The sequence below is a fragment of the Poecilia reticulata genome, chromosome 5 (assembly GCF_904066995.2).
Source record: "Poecilia reticulata chromosome 5, P_reticulata-male-v2, whole genome shotgun sequence".
Lineage (NCBI taxonomy): Eukaryota > Metazoa > Chordata > Actinopteri > Cyprinodontiformes > Poeciliidae > Poecilia > Poecilia reticulata.
In genome coordinates this window covers 28,231,834-28,253,439 of record NC_088834.1, presented here as the reverse complement: position 1 = coordinate 28,253,439, position 21,606 = coordinate 28,231,834, and the positions used below count along the sequence as shown (strand labels likewise).

The 21,606-nt window shown below is 39.0% G+C and overlaps 1 protein-coding gene across 3 annotated transcripts; it reads left to right on the top strand.

The window, feature by feature from the left end:
• The first annotated feature begins 8,680 nt into the window (after positions 1-8,680).
• LOC103465519 (E3 ubiquitin-protein ligase TRIM35) lies at positions 8,681-21,274 on the top strand. 3 transcript variants are annotated; one of them, XM_081607412.1, is made up of 3 exons: positions 8,681-12,285; positions 13,776-13,822; positions 14,212-21,274. In XM_081607412.1, exon 3 carries the CDS (start codon positions 16,841-16,843, stop codon positions 17,999-18,001), a length of 1,161 nt encoding a protein of 386 aa, XP_081463538.1. In that variant the 5' UTR covers positions 8,681-12,285; positions 13,776-13,822; positions 14,212-16,840; the 3' UTR covers positions 18,002-21,274. The 3 variants fall into 3 exon arrangements, with proteins under 3 accessions (XP_081463538.1, XP_081463537.1, XP_008408679.1); XM_081607411.1 differs by having other exon boundaries at positions 13,776-21,274; XM_008410457.3 differs by lacking the exon at positions 8,681-12,285 and having other exon boundaries at positions 13,495-16,726; positions 16,824-21,274.
• The last annotated feature ends 332 nt before the right edge of the window (positions 21,275-21,606 follow it).

The following is a 21,606-nucleotide window of genomic DNA, read 5'->3' as shown; positions in this document are numbered from 1 at the left end:
TTGTGCGCTATGCAGGTCTGGCAAAGTACAGATTTGCTTAAATCTCTTTAAGAAGAGGAAGAGAAAATCCATTGTTGGAAGAAAACTATGAGCAAGTGCCACTTTTAGTTTTCTAAAGCCACAGAGAGCAGACAGGACCCCAGCAAGAAAGGGTTTCTTGACCATCATAGAAGATGCTATAAGAAGCAAAAATCTTTACAAGATGAGCTACTTTGTGTTAGTCTATCATATGAAATCCAGCAGCTTTATCCTACTTTTTTTTTTTTTTAGCTGGAAAATTGATGATAAACGATAATAACAGAAGTCTGATTGGACTAAAATACAGCTCTTTGGAGATAAAAACAAGGACACTGATTGGCGCAATCACCAAAATGACCAAGATAATGTGCGTTTTATATAAGCTTCGACGGTAACTGAATACAGAGGAAGGACGTTGTTAAACCATGTTTGAATACTTTTGATTATTCAGGAAAAGGCATCAACAAGCTCAGTTATTATTCAAAGCGGTAAATCTGAGTCCATTAACAAAACTTCCTGTATATTCTGATTACAACCCCCCACCAATCTGCCATGATTAACGACGACCCTCAGCTTTTCTCCAAGACACTTATTTGGGATTCAAGCTCATCCTTCCGATTCATATATTTCTTTAACTGCTGCTGTACATAACTTTTTTTGACAGCACCATAATTTTCGGTATTCCCTGCACAGACGCTGACAACGCATTTGTCATTTTATGTTAAGAGATTCCCATGCGGGAAAAAAAAAAGACATTTTCTTTTGCACTGACTGTACATGTAGGCGTAGCCCCTCAGCTGGGGGGGCGGCTGGATAAACGAGGGCGTCCTGCCACTGTGACGTTCAGAGCTACAAGTTTGCCCGGCGTTCTGTGTGCCACAAAAAGTGTGTGTGGGAAAGAAGAGCAGAGCGACAAGTTACCGTGCTGAGGCAAACCGAACGAAGAGAAGGAAACTCAAGGATGTGAGCTGTTGTTCAAGCTAGTTATATCACTGGATGATGTGGTGAATACTGAAACGCTGCAATATTTGTCATCAAATAACGTTGGCTTTAAAAACGGCCATAAAATTGATGTCGTAGTTTGAGTTATTATTAAGTATGAGCCATTGTTAAAAACCAAAATGCTGAGGTGAATACATAGAGCTTGGCACACTATATCCAGGTTGAAGACTCTTTATTTTGAAGTAGTTTCCTGTTGCAATGAAGAAGTCTTTGTCAACATTTTGGGTACTCAGGAGAAATGTTATATATATATAAAAAAACAAAAAGAAACGCTTACAGAGCTACGGAGAAGATATGAATGATTTACAGGAATACTGCGACTAGCTAACCGTCGCTAAGCAATTTTAAGGTTGGCAGTTTATTTATAGCTAACGGACATTTCACCTTTTATAGCTAAAGCTGCAGTATGTAACAACCAATCAGAGCTAGGAGGCTGGTCTTAGTGCTACTGTAACAATAAGCATAAGGGAAAAAAAGGTTCTCCTGATTACACAAGTTTTAAAACAAACATTTTATTCAAATTGCTAACAAGCTGCTCAGCCATTTTCTTTTAGGACAGACCTCCAAATGTTGCTATCACTGACCCGTTCAGCATAATTATCCAAGTCTAATTTTCCAGCGGCTCAAGTCCCACTCATGAAAGCGCCCCCCCCCACACACACACACCCACCCACACACACACACCCACCCACACACACACAAAGAGGCTCTTCTGTATCCGCCTGTAGCTGGAGGGCTTAAAGTCTGCATGGCATCCGAAACGCCTCAATCTAATCAGGCTCCACTTGTCACCACCGTCCCCTGCATGAGTCTGGCTCCTCCAGTCCCAACACCTGACTGATCAATAAAAACAAGATGGAAATGTTTCACCATCATATTTATTTTTGCTGCCATAACTGTATTGGTTGAAGAAACTACTCTGTCAGAGAAAAAAAAACAAAAAAATGGTTTGTCATCACAACCTTGAGATGGATTTATTTTCTTCTGCACAGCATTTAAGTGTGGAATATAATGTACAAAAAACATCAAATGCATTAGTTTAATACTTGGGTGTATTGGATTAACGGGGGCAAATATGAAAAAATACCATCTAATTTTAAATTTATATCGTCCGGAACAACCAGGTCATCTGAAACCAGATACAGGATTTACATGCTTTATACTAAAAGATACAAGCTTTTCTCATCTTGTTGTCCATTAAATCAATACTGAATCAGATTAAGCTTTAAGAAAACGAGAATTTTCAAAATTATTTGTATATGCTCAGCATTTAGAATATCATTTTAAATCAAATGATATTTTGGTTTAAAATGATATTGGTTACTAATTTGGCGGTTTGTTTCATTCGAATGTCTGGAGATGATGATTCAACGTTTTCAGCCGTTTTCTTTTCCCCTCATGATTAACGTATTTAAGGCCGACAATTCTTTTTAAGACATTTTAAACCCTAATTTTAGATATGTGAATTTCAGACTTTTTAAGGTGCACGGACACTCTGTATGGATCTCGTTCTCACTCTATCCAGGTCAAAGAGACGTTTCGTACTGGATGGCGATGCGTGATCTCAGTGGACAAAATGAAGGCTGGGAGCTGATAGCTGTTACATCAGCACAGAGCTCCGCTACTCCAACTCAGAGATAATCAATAGTATCAGTGTCACTGACCTGGGGGAAGGACAGAAAGTAGCTGCTGACCATGCGTCCAACTCCAGAGTCAAAGTCAGATTTCACCCCAGGAGAGGAACTATTGTTTGATTTTTCTTTTTTTCTTTCATTAAAAGTAGGTTAGAAACTATACGGAACAGCTGATGAGCTTTAACACAGCTGTTGACAACAGAGTCGCCCCCTGCACCGCTCATCCTCTGAGTAACGTTTAAAGACGTCTCATTTTCAGCGCCTGCAGGTTTGACACCTTTTGTCACACTATCTGAGCTGCCACAGGTGCCGAGTGTGTCCAGGAAGAACCTCGCCGCGGTCACACGAGTAATGGGTGTGAGAAACGCAAATGGCATCATGACTACAGGTGGCTGTGGAGAGATACAGCGTGTCCAAGGAAAACTAATTATGGGAGGTTAAGTACTGGGTAATCAGTCTGGATGTGGGGGGGGGGAATCTAATTTTTCTGGTTTTATAAAATGAAGTGGTTTTATAAAAGTTCACACCATTCTGACTAATATATCTGCCACCTTATTGTTTTCACCATTTTTGCCAACTACTAGCGTTGATGTGTGGATTGAATCATAGCGGTGCAAAGTTATGAAGCGGAAGACGATGGATGCTGGATTTTCTAAATTATTTCGCATCATTCAGCCACCTTTAACGCAACACCTGCAAAGAAAACCCAGTTTTCCCTCAATAAATCCTAATGAGTGGAAATAATCCTAGTGAGTAGAAATCAACCCCAAATCAATGTCAAAATATTGCAGTTGATCACCAGTCATAATCATGTTAAAATAAGGATGTTATACATGTCAGCTTGTGTGCATTAATTGTGAAGTTGTACAATTTAAGTTACAAACTATTTTTTATCTAGTGTAACAGAAAGTAGTATGTGTAAATGGTTCGACTTTTATTCCTGATTATTTTGTCTGAATATCCCAAAAGCTTCTTGGAGTCTCATTCATTTCCTTATGATTTTTGTTTCAGATTCAGTCATTTTTTTCTTCCAGAAAGGTCATCAGGAAGGAATTCAGTAAAGACTTTCGGCTTTTCTCCTTTCGAGGTTCCCAAACTTTTCTATTTCATGGCTCCCCCATTAGCATCAGGGTGGAAACCCCTACTTGTAAACCCACAAATAATGTTACAAAATAAATAAGGAAGCATCAACTGTTATTCTCTATTCTATAATTGTTACATTTGTTAAGCATAAATGCTGCCTCATGCCTTCTGACTTTAGCAGGCTATGCTACGCTAGCTTGAAGAGCAAAGCAGCTTGATGGATTTGACTGGCAGCCAATCAGAAAGAGGAGCATGACACATAGCATTTCAACACATTATTTTACCCTGTATTTTATTTTATTTATTTCCAATTGATTATGCAAAGCCCTGAATTCAGGCTAGCCTTTAGCTTAGCAGTAACATCCAAAGTAAGGCTAGTATGGATCAATGCTTGCACTAGATTAATTGCCCTCTAAAGTAATTTTTGTTGCCTCAAATTGGCAACGTCAGAAATCTTCAGGTTGAAAAAATGAAGCTAACAAACTGTTAGCTTCTAAACTGTTAGCAACTAAAGAAGATAAACATTTTGGAATAATCTCGTTTCCCAGCATGCTAATGGGATGATACCAGTTCTGACTGACTGACAGACAGACAGACAGACAGACAGACAGACAGACAGACAGACAGACAGACAGACAGACAGACAGACATTTCTGTTTAATGTTTAATTTTAGCTTATACTCTATATTGTTTATCTATGTAAATGTATAATAATCACTCCAAAAACTATTTTATGTCTGTAAGGCAGGTCTTTTATCTGGAGGAAATGGTTCCTCTACACAAAAATGTTGTCCAGATCCATTTTGTCTTTTAGCTCCCCACAATAAAAGTATTCATAATTAGATTAGCAGAGTCGCGAGCAAACTCTGATATGTGTCTACAAAGTCTTTGGGATATGGAATTAAATGTTTCTTACTTTCAAAGCAGCAGAATTTTACAATCTTTGGGATGTTTTAAGATGTATTTTTTTGTGAATGATAAGCTCAACATTCCCCAACAAAAATGGTGCCAACAAGCTAAGTCCATTTCTTCATTTCATTATCTTACGACCTGAGGCGTTTTGCTTCCCTGGAGACACGAGCCCTGCTTCCAAACTCCAGTCTTTTTCTACTCACAAACGTATCTCGAGGCAACCAATGCGGCTGCATTATCTACTTTTAAGGATACAATTATCCACAAACCAAATGGCATAAATGAATAAATCTGCATGCCAGATTTAAGTCTGCTTCAGCTCCTTTTTTTTCTTTTTGCACTTCAGTATCAAAGACATTTGCATTTGAACTGATTGTGTTTCTTCCATTGAGTTGCACTAAAAAAAATTTATGAAAGCCACTTATCTACTTCTTGTGCATTTTTACTAGACAAGAACAGAGCATATCTGGTTAATCAATTTACAGTTTCATTTTCTTTCCAATGTTGAGTCATTGTTTTCCTTTTTCATGCACATCTTTTTTTTTTTTGGAAAGCATACGAAGCTCAGAGTGAAATTTTAGATCCAGGAACATATTTTCTCATATTTAGAACTAGATAGGTGATAGCTAGATAGCTTGGATTTCTTTCTTCCAAGAGATTCAAGCTAGCTGGCTAGCAACTGACCTAGCTAGATAGGTTTCTAGGTAGGTAGCTAAGCTACTAAGCTACACAGGTAGCTAGGTAGGTTTCTATCTAGCTCAACATCTACTTAGCCAACTAGACAAATACCTGAATAGTTAGGTAGATAAAAATAAATAAGTTAAACATTATAAAAACATATTTTGAGCAGTAATAATCTTAAACACACAAACACATCACTCAATAGGTAGCTACAAAATCATTTATCACTTAAAACGTACAGCTCTAGAGGCGTTCGAATAAGTCTGTAGTTAGGCAACAAAAACGTCAAGACATTAGGTAAATGAATGTCCTTATTAAAACTTATTCCACAAAATACAGTTCATGTCTCTCTCAGCTGAAGAGACGTTCACGTTAGCTGAAAATTCAGCGTTAAAGGAATAAACACTAAAACGAAAAAACAAGGGAGTTGGATTTCTTTCTTCCATGAGACTCAAGAAAGGTCAGTAAATGACAAAAAGACACGGAAATTACAAATTTGCAAGAAAAAAAAATCAAAATAGAACAGTGGAAGCAGGTAAGTAAAAGTAATATCTACAGAACTTTTCAAATAAAAATGGCAAAGTACTTTATATAATAGCAGGAGGCATCTACAGTACATGAGAAAATTATGTAAATTCCAGCTTGCAGAGATGAGTTTTGAACTGCTTTAAAATAAATAAAAAAGATCAGAGTTCACAGATTTGAAGCTCGGAGAGTCTCAGAGCAACGGTTGCTCTGTTTCCTTTAGTCTTCAGCCTACCGTGAAGCTGGGCCAGCGGGCTCTGATCACAGGACCTCTGGGATCTAATAAGGACATGAGGATGTCAAAGTTGCTCATGTGCTCTGAAAGTCAAAACTAGGAGGGTTTCGGAAAGTTAGAGCAAGTCAGTACAGCTGGAAAGGCAACAGAATGAAATATGTGTTTAACAGGATTTAGTCTTCTCACAAGCATCTTGAACAATCTGTAGCTGATCCAGAGAGGTTTTGACATTTTTCTTACACCTTTCTGCATATGTTTTGCACTAGCTATTTGCAAATAACTCCAATCTGTTCTCAGGTTTTGTATGATCCAAAAAAATAAAAAAAAAATCTGTTTATCTGCCTTTGCAGCTTCCAACTGCTTTTTCTTTCTTAGTGATGAATTATGGACCGATATCAAACAGTTTTTTTTCTTTCTCTTTTTTATGCGGCTGCATCCAAACTACAGATATTTTAGCGGATGCTCACGACTTTGCCATAACAGTTTCTGGATTAGGTTGGAGCTTCTGCAGTTCTTTGTACTGTGACTGAGCACAAGACAAACTACTACTTGTGTTGCTTTTTGGCCTCTGGCCTGTCAGCATCTCTGAAAATCACTTGATATTCAGCTGGGGCTCCTGGACTGCTGCTGGTGGAAAACAGGAGCTGCAGACAGCAAACGCTGCTCTCTTATAACAAGTGCCACATTAAGCTGGTTGTTGCCTTGCATGAGATAGAATATTAAAAACGAGCTTTTCCTCCCAAAACAGGAGGGGTTGCAAATTCGTCTCCAATAAGGCAAAAACATTTTTTAGTTTTATAAAACGCAGCAGAGGAAGCAGCTCAAGTGGTTATTATGGGGGAATAAATGATGATGTCGCACATGAAGCATTAGCAATGAAATGACAGAAATGAAATTAGAGATCACATGTGTTGCCAGAATTTCAACACACTAATCTCTGCAGGATCGGGTTTTATTTTTGCAGAATAATGATTACACTGCAGACATTTCACAAAATGACACTGAGACAGTCAGAGAAGTAAAAGAGGAGACATTCTGTCAGCGTCCTGGCCGCTACTGACCCAACCAAATCACTTTTTTCTGTCCTGTCGTACACTCCTTCCTTTTTATAAGGAGTACAGGGAGTGTTTGTGTGTGCGTGTGTGTGTGAGTAACGGCTGCTGTGTTTTTCTCTCCTTTTACTTGTTCTGCTGGTAAAAGGAGCTCACAGTGGCAGGAAGCAAAGATAAATAAAGAAGCACTGAAGGAAACAGGCTTCTCAGATAGTTTAGCTTCTAAATGTCCAACAAGACGTCAGAAAGCAGGATTATGTGGATGTTAAGCAGATTTTGAGACTTCAACCTTCAAATTCTCTAAAGTTTTGAATATAACCTTCATATTTCACATTGGCAAACAGAGCTGAACTACTTGCAGCTGAAGATGGTTGTGAAATTCACAGCAGGGTGCCATAAGTACAGTTTTAAGATGGTTCAAAAGAATTAAATACTAAAATCATTCTCTGGACACTTTCTCATTTCTTTTTGATTAGTATTTTATTTTATACTTATTTACAGATTTATAATATTAGTAATTATTTTACTACAAAGATGTGAATAAAATTAATTTCTTTAATTCAAGCAGCACAATTTCACATTAATATATTTTTTAAAAAACCCTCTTTAATGCGAGTGTATTTTTACTTATAGGGGGGAAATTTACAATTGGTTTCAACAAAATAAACTATCAGAAATATGAACGCTGAAAAAAAATCCTGCTATATTATGCGTTTTCAAGCACATAGTGCCATTTTACAGCACATCAAGACACTGTGTTAACTTCAGTTGCTAAAAAAATTGCTACATATATATAAAATATGACTTAAGAAATTTGACTTTGTAATTTAGCACCTTGAAATTGAACGTTATGCAAAAGCAAAAATACTCCCAAAAAAGTGAAATAGCCCTTTACCCTAGGACGCCATTGGAGCATTCATCATTCTTTGCATTGACACAACGGGCAACAATCAAGACCAAATCCCTCCTTAGACATTTTTTACTTTATAAAAGGGAAATCAGAACCACTGACTGCCTCTGTAGTGTTAAAACCAAAACACCTCTGTCTCTTTAAGAGCCTCTCTGAGGCGGCGATCGGTCCACCCAGGCGGTTCACACAGCTAAACAGTTACCATGGAGATTAAAGGATTTCTCAAAAATGCATGAAAGAATAAAGGCAACACTCCAAGTTTGGTTTTGATGAGAGAATAACATTATAAAATGGTGTAAAACTCAAAATGCTGATTTTATATAATACTGCCCCTTTAATAGTTTAATATGCCTTAATATGAATTAATATGCATTAATATTCATAATGGAAACCATGTTGGTTCTACCACAGAAGCTAACATCCACAGTCTTATTCATCTTCAGGGTACAGCCAATCAATGCCAAGAAAAATGATATGTGATAGTAAACCAAACATCTACCCCAACCAATAGCATGTCAAGTAGCAGTATACTGCAGTATTTCAGCTCCCTATGCTGCATTTAAAAAAAAAAATAATAATAAAATATATATATATATATACAAATATGCAGTTTTCACAAATACATCATAGCGCGCTACCTTTTGAAAGGACTTTCAATGTTCTAGTCTATTAAACTGCTCCATGGATTTGGGACTTTATTGTTGAAAAATGGCTCTTTAACCAAAAGATTGTTGCGGTAGTAGATGATCGTAGTGCACTGGTAGTTTTATGATCCCTTTTGCTCCAAAGATATTCCTGTGCTTCAGCACACTTAAACCTGAAAGCATGTGTAATGTTGAAATACCTGATCCCATGGTTCTACACACACTCTCCTGTACGGTCTCCTCCAAGTGGTGACAGTATACTAAGTGGCCATAAGTGCTTTTTTATGGCATCATCTAGTGGGCCTACACCGGTCCTTAGAGATTACATTGTCTCCATGGAGACATGAAAGGGACAGGCCCCGTAAATCAAGCTGCTACACATTAGTGATGGCTAATTAGCCCGTAGCGCTGATGACTGGAGGCTGTCTGCTGCTCATCGTATGCCGTATGTCTCATCAACGGGGCCTAAGGAGAAGCTCCAGCTTTGTGTTTTCATGGATCATTTTACACCTCCCCAGGGTGCATCGGCAATGACACAATTTAAGAACCTTTTTTTTTTCTGTGCTAAACAGAAGAAATGGACAGATGTGAATAAGAAGCACAAATGGGACCGGTTAACCTCATGCTGCTTGCCTCGTAAAAACAAGTTTGGGGCCTGGAATCGGCGTGCTGTGGGAGGGTTCTGGCCGTATATTTCTTTTAATGAAGTCTGGCTATATCTCCCTGCTCTCTGTAACAACCTCTTTGGCTGCTCGCCCTGTTGGCAGCCGGCAAAGAACTCTCAATGTAGATGATTAATTTCGAGGGCACTTTCTTGTCAAAAGGACCTTTACACTTGATAGAAGCAATGTGTTCTGTCAGCCCCTTGAAATTCAAATGATGTCTTCCACTCTGCGTCCCACCGACGGCTTTGAACATCCCCATGAAAGGAGAGCAACCGAGATGGGACCGACGGGGAGCCGACGGAGAACAGAGAGGTAAAAATCAAGTCCCTTCCTAATAGATGACAGGACCGAACCCAGAAGACAAAAATAAACTATTAAAAACATGTCAAAGGAGTTGAAATGTATAGAAATGTGGCTATTTTTATGACGGCACTGCTGCTGCCTCTCACATGTTGGCAGGCGCCTGCCAACTCTACCAGGTGTAAAGATAAAAGTCTGTGGATGTAGAGTCAAAGCGAGCCGAAACGTCTTTTTTTATTTACTCCCGTAGCTTTTAGAGTATTAGTTTGTGTCCAAAATGTGAACAAAATGCACATTTTGTTCACATGCATTGAACAAAATGCATGTGAACAAAATGCAAATGTCATGTAAACCCACATACAATGAGAAAATGAACTCAGTGGCATTAAGTAAAGTTTAAATTTATTCACCACCTCAATTTGTATGTCTAATAATTTTTTATTGCCGCACAATCAAAAATAAAGACAAATCATTTAGGCATTCTGTCCGAAGTTGTTGAAATATTACATAAAAATTACCTCTTTTGCTGGTTTAATAAATAAAAATTTGACTACATAAATTTGCATTAGCTCAGGTGCACAGCACTGTAAAATACTAATATTTTGCGCAGTTTAGACAAGACTGCCCTGGTCTCTCTAGAGATCAAGTCTCTTTGAGACCTAACTAGTCTAACTTGCTTGATTACTACCAAAGAGACCAAGTTAGTAATCCTGAGCTTGTACTATATTTTGTAAAATTGTTAGCCATGCACTCATTTAACCCCTTGTTTCATTTTAGTTGTTTATTTTTCTCAATAAAACTGGCACGGATTGTTCACAGGCCGTTCTCTGAAAGCACAATTCAGTCCCCTGCTTTTCCACCGGCTAGCTCTCAATTCTCCAAGTCCCACTTTTATCCTAGCTTTTACTTTCAGGGCTTTACATGGACAAGCACGAGTCTAAATTACAAGACTTTTCATCCTGATGCAGTCGGTCCCTGAAGGCCTGTGATCAGAGCATCTTACCAGACTTTTGCTTTAACTGCTCTGAGACTCTGCAACTCTCTTAGCTTTAAATCTGTGGACTCAGTGATTTCTTTCAAAAGGAGCTCAAAACTCACTTCAGTTTTGGTTTCACAAAATATTGTTGTGTCTTAGGTTTGCTTTTTACACTCTTTACTTTAATTTCTTACTGTAAATCATTTGTTGATCTATATCTTGAGAACACTTTACAAATGGTAAAGGAACTGAACTTATCACTTTTCTAAAGACACAGCAACCTTTAAATGCAGGCATGATCGTACACCAGAACACAGATCAGTGGGGAGTTTGGGGTTAAGTTCCTTGCCAAGGGGAAGATTTACATGATGCAAGCAAGAAAACTGGACTCAAACTCACAACTTTTTATAAATGATTAGCTGTTGGGTCCTCTGTAAGTGGTTATGGTAATTTTCATAACTTAGTCGATTGGTATGTCCATACTAATGGCTAAATCAGAGACTATGTCTCTTCTGACAAATGGTCAACAAAAAGGTTTCCTTGTATAAATATCATCATAATGTAATCAGTGAGTCTAACTGAACACGTGTTGACTTGAGCCTGGTGAGTCCACTGACAGATGAAACACTGACGGTAGAAGCAATCACGCTCTGAAGTGTCTCAAACATTCATTAATTAGGCGTCTATTTAATGATCCACAAAAACCATCAAGTTACAGCAAACTAAATCAAAAGCGTTACACCAAACACATCCTGTATTTTCCATGGATCAAACCATTTTCAAAGCAAATATTTTCCAAATGCCACATGGTAATGAAAACAAAGATGTATTGGGACCAAAAAAGGCCTTTTTGACAAAAGTGAAGTTCACTCTGCACTACGGAGGTGAGTGTGTTAAACGCCTCCTGTCCACCAATTAACCTGCCTAATTTGATTGGAGTCTTACACTTTGCCAGTAGAGCTCAGTGTTCCTGAGGCGTTGAGTGATGTTGAGCCGTTTCTAGAACATAGTGGCTCAAAATGTTCGCTGCTTCAGTTGCCCATCAAGTGGCGTCAGGTTTGCTGGAAAGGTTGTGCTTTTATTTAGAGCTGAGAAAATCTTCATTCCCACCAATTTCATGCTCCCAGATCATAATGAATGCAGCAGGGCTGTTTTGTTTGAAGCACTGTTGATTACTGATTGGCTGCAGCTGGTGGGACAATCCTCCAACTCCAAAACACCTGACTCCACTTATGTAATTAGACATGCACACACACACACACACACACACAGACAGACAGAGAGAAAGAAGGCAGCAGATTGCAAAAGGCATGCGATCAATACTGCTTTTCAAATGCTCAATCTATGTTGCGCTTCTTTCCTGAACAGTAATGACCTCTAACTCACAGCAAGGAGAATAAAACACAGAACTATTGTTTATCAGATCACAACATAAACTGCATTGTATTCTGTTGGGATTTGATAGACTAACACAAAGGAGTACATAGTTCTAAATGTGGGGGGGGAGGATGACGACGACACATGGTCTTCAAAACGTTTTACAAAACAACTGCAAGGTCATCATTTTTATTCAGTTTTCTAGTCTCTGCTCTTTCTTGGCCTACCAGGTCTTCTTCAAGGGCTCCCCTGTCACCCAGCTCCAGATAAGGTAAGCTAAAATACTACTTTAGGTTTGACCTAAACGGAGTACCCTCTGTTTAATACAATGATTGTGACAAACCACATGCTGGAACTCTTCTAGATGTTTTTCTTGCCTCTCTATTAGGACTCCAAAGGACAAAGACATCAACTTTACAGCATTTATGGGTTCAATGAAATAAGCTCACCATCAAAGAGGAGGAGTTGCTGCTAATGTCACAATCCCCAAGACAATGTTCATGATCTGACAAGCAGGGGGCATCTACAACATTTAGCAGGGGCTTTTAATGTTGCGTCTGCTCCTCATATTCTGCCTCACAGCAGCCCACATGTTGAGTTACCAGCTCACCGAAGAGTATGTGAAGCCGCCTAATAAAGTTCTTTCTAATCCTTATTGTTAATAATGAAGAAATGTCACTTTTTGCCGAGCCCCAACACTTCCAGTGAAGTTTTGGTGCTCGGAGTATCCGTGCCAAAAGCTAACAAAAATCCGTTAGCGAATTGGGTCACAAAGATGAATATGCACAGTAAGTAGAGTTGCTGCACAGATAATAGCCGCGCTCACAAGGATGAGTCAGAACCAGTCCCACCCTCATCTGCTTATAGTCATCTAATTTAGACAGGTAGATGGATGGGGAGGCAGGAGGAAGTTGTCATGTTCTCTCTGCTTGGCCCGCTTTGTTTTGACTTTTATTCATAAATGAGGAAATATTGTCGGCCTGTGCTTCGGCGTTGCGGTGTACTGAGAGGCAAGAGGAGCTTCTCTTTGTAAGCAGAAAAGCAGTGAATGTAGCAGAATACCATCTACTAGGGTCTGCCAGTTCTAAGAACCTGAACGCAGTGAGGCTGCAGGAGCGAGCACAAAGATGCAGAGGGAGAGAGAGAGTCCTATCGGAGCCTCACAATGATGCAGCAGTTCAAAGTATTATAAGCAGAAATCTCAAACAGCAGCGTTTAATGAGGGCTTTGGAGGGAGCAAGACTAGCCATGGAAATGTGCACGAAGATGTGCTTTGTTCATTTTCAAAGAATAACTATGCAGCACACAACCAGGTTGACATATGGGGTTGTGCTCATGTTTTTATTCCCCAACCTTATAAATTTGACCTTGTTGGCTCTTGGTATTTTACAACATGGCTGGCACACTCCTTTATCTTCATATTACACAAAGAGAATAAGTAGGTTCTGTGTTTTTGTAAAAAAAAAAAAGCTAAAGATACAGTTTTTAAATTAGTAAATGTCCTGTGACAACATTTGGAAAATAATAATTGCAGATGTGATTGTCTGAAAGGATTAAAGGAAATGTTTAAACAAAATAACATGAAGGCGTCTAAAGAAGTTGAACAATGGCCAAAAGGTAAAACCAAAGAAACTGACCCGTCTCCAGTTGCTGTCTTTTTTTGTGCCAAGTTTCTTTCTGGTTATTGAATCATGAAAACAAATCCTAACTGAGACCTGCAATCTTAACATTTTCTGGGTTCCTTCTTTTGTATTTACTCAGGTTTTCTTTAGATGATGCTGAAATCCGATGATCAGAAACATTTATTTGTAAGTAAAGAACTTAAATAAATCTGTATTATATTTATATTTGCTTAAGGTACTAATCCTCTTTGTGAGGCATGGAAATGGGGAAAGTGGTCACCCAGAATGCAACAGTGTCTCAATCAAACACTGCAGGTTTTTACATAATGTGATAATTATTAACAAAGAACTGCTTTTTTTTCCCCCTCTTGGAATCACTGTATATTTTTCCATATTTCCATGATAAAACATTTTTAAAAAGCCTTTGGACATTTCACTTCCTCATCTATGAATGTTGTTCAGGTTTCTAAAAATAAACTCAAGGCACTCAAATGTGCATTGCTGAGCGTGCGTTTTCAAGCTTTGATTGCCAATTGCTCCATGTTTTGCTAACCTAATTTCCCCCCTCCCAGCAGCGATTACCTCTGGCTCTGTGGGTAGACGTAGCACACATGGATGGACCATCATCTCTATCCCCAGCGTGCCTGCTCCAGTCTCATGACCTGGGGGGGATAAATATAGGAGAAGAGTGCTAAACAACAGCCTAGATCCATTTCCTTGTTTGTTTCCTGAGGGCAAGTATGATGAATAGCTCTCCCCCGTGGTGCTGTGCTCCTATCGCTCTTGTGTGAGGTTGCATATCCAGGGGTTAGGATGTTCTCGGCTAATGAAATTCGAACTGTGATTTTAAATAATGTTTAATGAGAAGAACATCTCGACTCCAAAAAGGCTTCAGGCTTATGAGAGGGGTGTCAAATCTAAAAAAAAAAAGAGAGAGTTTTGTCTTTCCTCGCTGCATATCAGATTTAAAGCAAAGAATAAATTTATACCCAAGTAGATAGGATGTTAAGACTGGTGAGCTATTACTCATACATTTTAGAGAGAATTGTAGATGTGTAGTTGAGTTTTAAATGCTAATTTTCCAACAATCTAACTACTTTTTATATGTCTCCTTTCATATTTTTCTGACTCATGATCAGCTTTATTTTCAAGGTTTTCACATAATTTGACTTCAGATTTGTTTTGCTCTCAAGTAAGAAATTTGAAATATTAAGATATATAAAAAGTGAAAAAGGGATTTTGGAAATTTTGCCTTGTATGTTGTTCCGTACATTTCATCATTTCCTTTGTTGTTGCTTTTCAACAGATTATTTTATTTTTTTTAAATCAGCCCTATGTGTATATTTTAGGCTACTTATATTAGCCTTTTAGTTGCATAATTTTATGTCTTGTTGTCTTGGGAAAATAAAACATAAAAGTTTTCTGTTTTGTTCAGCAGCGTGGGACATTTTTATGATTTTTATGATTCAACTCCTGATTTAAGAAACCCCAAAAGCCTTTTTATCCCGTTATCACAAATACAAGAAGGAAACAGAAATCAGCCATGACCTTGATGAAGCAGCTGTTGCAGTTCATAAGTCTAGGGAGGATTATGATTTCACGATTCTGGGGTTATTGATTTCTGCTGCTCCTTATCTGTCGTCCTCCCTTGGTGTGTGTTGCCGTCTCTGTGAGGAACGGGCTGCTCAGCTGCTGACTCACTGGTGTTCAGTCATTCGATCAAGGGCTCAGCATTTTATTTGGATTTTCTTTTTTAATTTGACCTTTCCAAGTACACTGAGACATGGAGTCTCATTTCCTGATTTATGAGGAAATATGAGGCTCCCTAATTTTGCAAAAATTTGTTTTGTATGTTAATTGTTTTTGTATTCAGCGTTTTTATGAGAAGCCTTATAGTTGGCTAATTGTATGTCTTATTCTGTTACTAAAGCAGACATTCTCACTTTTGTGTAATATTTTAATCAAAACGTTTAGAATTTTATTGATCAGAAAAACAAGTGGATAAAATGCTGCTGCGCTAACCAGGTAACAGCAATTTGTGACTAGTTTGCAGATAAATTTTTGGAGGCAAATATTTTGCAGGTGATATTTTAAATGTGGCATTTGATACATAACTGCACAGGATAAAAAGTCAGTATAAATTCAATCTCTAAAAAAAAAAAAAAGTCTGATTCTAATTAGACAAATTTTTTTCATAAGGAAATCACTGACAGTCTCTAATGATTTGGAATTGTTTTGCCCAAACTGGCTAGGAGCTCCACCGTAAAAAAAAAACAAAAAAAAACTGTCAAATGGGTTATGATTAACTGGGTTTTCATCGGGACAATGATCCCAAACACAGCAGCAAATTTATAACAGAGTAGCTGAAAAAAAAAGAATCAAGTTGTTTCAATGGTCCTGTCAAAGTACAGGTTTCTACTTGATGGATTACTGCTGGGAAAAAAAAAAAAAACTCAATAAACTGAAGCGCATTTGAAAGCAGCAGTGGATGAAGTGATATTTGAAGCTGAAAAACTGCTGTGAGGTTTTCAGTTTTTACAAGCTGCTGTATGGATACAGTTTTCACCACAGTCAATTTATGGAGGGTTACACGATGAAAGAGATTTGGATCTTAAATCATTACAAGATGTCGAAAACAATTTAATTAAATGAATCTCAGTGACATGTGGACGCCAGTATTTAAAATATGAGGTCTAGCTGGTTTAAGCCCCGCCCCTTTTCTGACACACCTGGAAAAATCCCAAGGCTGTGAACTCTACATAGATAGACTTCATCTGGAATATTTTGGATGCAAGAACTGACGATGTTTATTCTCTGGTGGTCATCTATGTAGGTAAAAACGGAAAGCTTGTTAAATTGTTGATGATAAACAAGATGTTAAATGTCAGGTTTCAACAGACGAATCAGCAGGACAAACAGGTTTAAGACCCACCCTTAAAACAGCCCAGCAGAAATCAAACAGGAAGCACTTTGTGACCAGAGTGACACACCGTCAGATTCCTCTGAGTGACTCCAAACGCAAGAGAGAGAGAAAACAATGGAAAAGTTCGACTTTTCTGCTCCGAGCTGCTCAAACTCCAAACACTGATGGTGAGTCTGACCAGAAACACAACTCAAGTCTCTAGGATGAACAGAGAGGAGGAGACCATGACTAACTGGACTCTCTGTCTGTCTGCTGTGTTTTCAGCTTCGGTCAAAGAGTAAATGGCTTACAGATCAAAGGAGGCTCTGTGCAGTCTGCACTCTGAGAAACTCAAACTCTTCTGTCTGGACCACGAGCAGCCAGTGTGTCACATCTGCAGAGACTCAGCGAGGCACATCAACCACAGGATCAGGCCCATCGAGGAAGCGGCGCAGAGGAAACGGAGGGAACTGCAGGAAAATCTGGAACCCATAAAGAAGAGGCTGAGGCTCGGGAAGAGAGCTAAAGACGAGTTTGATCGGACGGCAGAACATATTAAGTTCCAGGCCAGGCACACGGCGCGGCGGATTAAGGAGCAGTTCAAGAAGCTCCGACGGTTTCTAGAAGAGGAAGAAGAGGACAGGCTGGCAGCACTGAGGGAGGAAGAGGAGCAGAAGAGTGGAATGATGAAGAGGAAAATAGAGAGACTGAGCAGGGAGATGGCAGCACTTTCGGACATAATCAGAGACACAGAAGAGGAGCTGGGAGAAGAAGACATCCCTTTTCTTTACAGCTACAGGGCAGCAGCGGACAGAGTGGAGCGCTGCCCCCTGCTGGAGGTTCCACGGCTGCCCTCAGGAGCTCTGATAGACCAGGCCAAACACCGGGGCAACCTGGCCTTCAGCATCTGGAGCAGCATGAGGGACGTCGTCTCCTACACGCCTCTCGTCCTGGACCCAAACACTGCTGACGGAGATGTCAAACTGTCTAAGGACCTGACCGGCCTGAGGCTGGAAGAGAAGCAGGACCTCCCTGAGAACCCGGAGAGGTTTGACGGTTGGTCGTCCGTCCTCAGTTCCAAGGCCTTCGACTCAGGGAGTCACAGCTGGGACGTCGACATTGGAGACAGCTCGTTCTGGACCCTCGGTGTGTTAGCGGGGTCGGTTCAGAGGAAAGAAGAGACCCGGTCCGGACTTTTTGTGATAGGGTTCTTTGAAGGCGAATACAAAGCACGGTCGCCGCCAGCTCCTCCCACTGCACTCCCAGTACAGAAGATGCTCCGCAGGATCAGAGTGAATCTGGACTGGGACAAAGGCAGGCTGTCGTTCTCTGATCTGGACACTTACACACACGTGCACACTTTTACACACACTTTCACCGAGAGGATGTTTCCGTTCTTTATCTCGACTGAAATGAGAATCCTACCGAAGAAGATTTCTGTCATAAAGCAGCAACTCTACTGAAGGTCACAAAATCTAGATAAAGCCTTGGTAACAAAACTGAGAAACAGGCGAAACGTGTATCAGTAGAGATTCGTTTTACACACAGACGAAATTAACGATACGTCTCTGTTGAAGACCATGAAGCTCAGAATGGTCACTGAAATAACTCGACACTGACAAAAGTAGTAATTTACTGAAAATCAATTAATTAAAATTAGACACTGTGTTACAAAAAATCACTAATGAAACAGGCTTGAAGAAAAATTATGCTGGCTGTTACTTAATATATTGTTGCACAACTTTTTGAGGCACCTGTCCACAGGCATGTTGGCCCACTCCCTCTGCTCCAGTTGTCTCAGATGTCCAGTAGGATTTAGATCAGGTCTCATATAAGGTCAATTCAGAATAATTCAATGTTTTGATGTTCTTGTGTTTTTAGTTTTGTATTTTGGGTCATTATCCTGTTGGAAGACCCCCTGACCTGAGACTGAGACCAAGCTCTCTACTCGGCAGCACATTTCTCTCCAGAGTGCCTCCACAGTCTTGAGATTTCATTGGACCCTGGACAGATTCAAGACACTCTGTGCCAGACGCAGCTAAGCAGCTTCAGATCATCATCACAGAAACTTTCTGGCTTGTCGATACGAATCAGGGCAAATTCCAGTATCGCTTTTTTATAATTATCTTTCAACAGTGGCATTCTCCTTGGTCGTCATCCATTATGTCCACTTTGGATGAAAAAACGACAAACTGCTTGACCTGACACTGATGTACCTTGATCTTCAGGTTTAGCATTAAATTATTTGTTCTGTGCTCTTTGGTTACCGTTTGTATTAGCCTTCTCTTCTTTATCATCAATCTTCCTGCTATGACCAGGCAGGTTGGTGACAGCCCTTAAACGTCTGAATAATATGTGAAACTGCAGCATTAAGCTGCTTGGAGACGGTTTTATAGACTTTTACCTTTAATATGCCTGTCTATAATTTTCTTTCTAGCCTCCTGGATCTCCTCCTTGGTTTTCTGAGCTCCATGTTCAGTGTGGTAGCAGAATGACTGACTACAAGCTTGAAGATGCTTTTAGTGTGAATTAGATGACTCACATTAGTTTAACACGTCCCTATTGTCAAATTATTTAAAATCTTTTCTCAAGGTACTTGTGCCTGTTTCATTAGTTTTTTTAAATTATTAATCAGTTTTTTTTATTATTCTTAATCTGCTAATTATTATTAATCTGAATTAATAATTTGTTATTAATTTCAAAAGTAATGTATGATTTTCAGCAGCTAATTTTCTTTAAATCTTCTATAAATCGTTACTGTTGTCATTTGCAAATTATTTCAGTGACAATTGAAGATTTGTTTGGTTATCAACAGGCGTAGCAACAATTTTGTCCAGGTGTGTCTATGCCACGTGTATCCAAAATTTACTCAAAGGCCAAAAAAGTATTAAAAACTAAAGTTGCAAAAAAATTTTATTGTCCTTTTTGCTGGTGATCAAAAAGATGATATACTAAATATGCTACTTTATTCCGAAAGGATGTTGTCACAACTCATATTATCCTAATTTTAAAAGGAAATTTAAAAACGGATTCCTAAAAACTAGTTTTTCCTCTTGGAATCTGTGAAGAAAATAAAAGAAACACTGCGACCTCCTGAGTATCTATGTGCCTGTGGGAGTAAGCAGCTGTTAAACATCCTACCTTTGTGATAAATTTAGAAAAACATGAAAACGATTCAGGACAGAATTATTATCTCTGTGTATCAATCAGAGGGCGACTTGATTTCTTCTTGTTTGTTCAGTCAAATATTATTTGAACATCTAAGATTTTTCTGCACAGTCTGGAGATCAGAGCGATCAGTTCAATGCTGCCACATCAGAACAATAAAAACCAGGTAATGCTTCCTGACAGGCTGCAGTCATTTGTCACATTTCTCCAGTTTCACCTGTGAGTGAAGAGGGGAAGCATCACAGCAGCCACGTCTCCTCTGAAAATGCTAAAATTAACTTTTCTGCAATATGACATGTTCACGTCTGAACTGCAAGGTGTAAAAGATGGAAATGTACAAACATGCATTTTAATCAGTCAACAAGAAGCTTTCTGGACATCACAGGAGATGAAATTTAACTTGTTTTCACAAGACAGAACCAAACTACATACGTTTTGGGTTCAACTCATTTGGATTTCAACAGCATAGAATGAAATCACTTCTGTCCCATCCATCCATCCATTTCACACACTCCTGGTCAATGTCACAGAACTGCAGGCCGGTTAATCATTACATCACCTGGCCAATGCAAAGACATGCAGGACAGACAACCATACATTCACAAACCCTTATGTCTATGAACAAATTTAGATTCATTTTGTCGTAAAACTGCTAAGAAAATGTCAGCCAATCCCCCAGTATGACATCATTTTACCGGTGTTTATTGTGTGCCGTCAGGCCTTCTAGCACACAGGAACGGCTGACTTTTGGCATCCCACGTGTCCATCACTCTAGTTTCGGATGGTCCAGGGTCAGTTTGCTATTAGTACCTCAAGGGCTTTTAGAGCTAAACATCAATCCTGATAACCAGTTTTTACCCTTGTAGATACAGATTAAACACATGGGTATTCATGGGCCCAGAAAACTACCGTGGTTTTGAAAAACATGCAGTAAGTGTCCTCTTCCTGGTAAATATTTACTGGAGTCAAACAACCACATTTCCTTTTGGGGAAATGGTGTACAAATGACTTTAAATTGTCTCCTGTCAAAGCAGGAATGACATGTCCTTTTGTTGGATTTGATTTGATGGTACAAAATATCCTCTGGCAGAAGGTACAAATTCTCACCCAGAAAAACCTAGCATGAAATTATCAAAATTGCGAACGGCAAAGGAGCAAAACGGATTTTTGTAGAATGTGAAACAAGCCAGAGGGTCATCAAGAGCTCTGGTACCATCAGGACTGGAGGTTCTTGCATTGCTTTGGGGTGGAGTGCTTCAGATTCCTTAGCTACCCATTTTCTTATGAGGCAATTCACAAAAAAATAAATAAATACACTAATGTGTCCTTTTCTGGATAGGAGGGAGTAACCTTTTACTCCTTTACTAATCAGTATCCACACATTTTATACTTTGTCATTAATTTTTTTGTCAATGTTGAAATGTGGCTGTTTATTTAGATGACATGAAACATATGAATAAATCATTTGTTGGGAGTTAAAAGCTGTTAGTTTGTACAACACCAACTTAAAATGACCCCAAACAAATCATGAAAAGTCCAGAATATGGTCATATTTGATCATATCTCAAATTAGGACCACATTTTAAGACCAGCACTGCTTTGCAAATTATGGTCTTAAGCATAAAAACATGCTAAAAAAAAAAAAAAAAAAGTCTAGAAAAGTTTTTTTTTTTCTTCAAACATTTCATTAGTGACAAACAGTATCTCGCTGTCTTCTGAGCGTCTCTCTACCTGAACCATAAATGTGTGATTGTGTGTCCTCTAGGTTTGCTTGAGGCCTCTTAATCTTTGTGCATCAGTTTGGAGATATAAATATCTCTGCTGTATTTTCATACCTTTCAACAAAATAAACAACTTCCCCCTCAGAGCAAATTCCCAGCTGAGTAGCAGAACACCATGT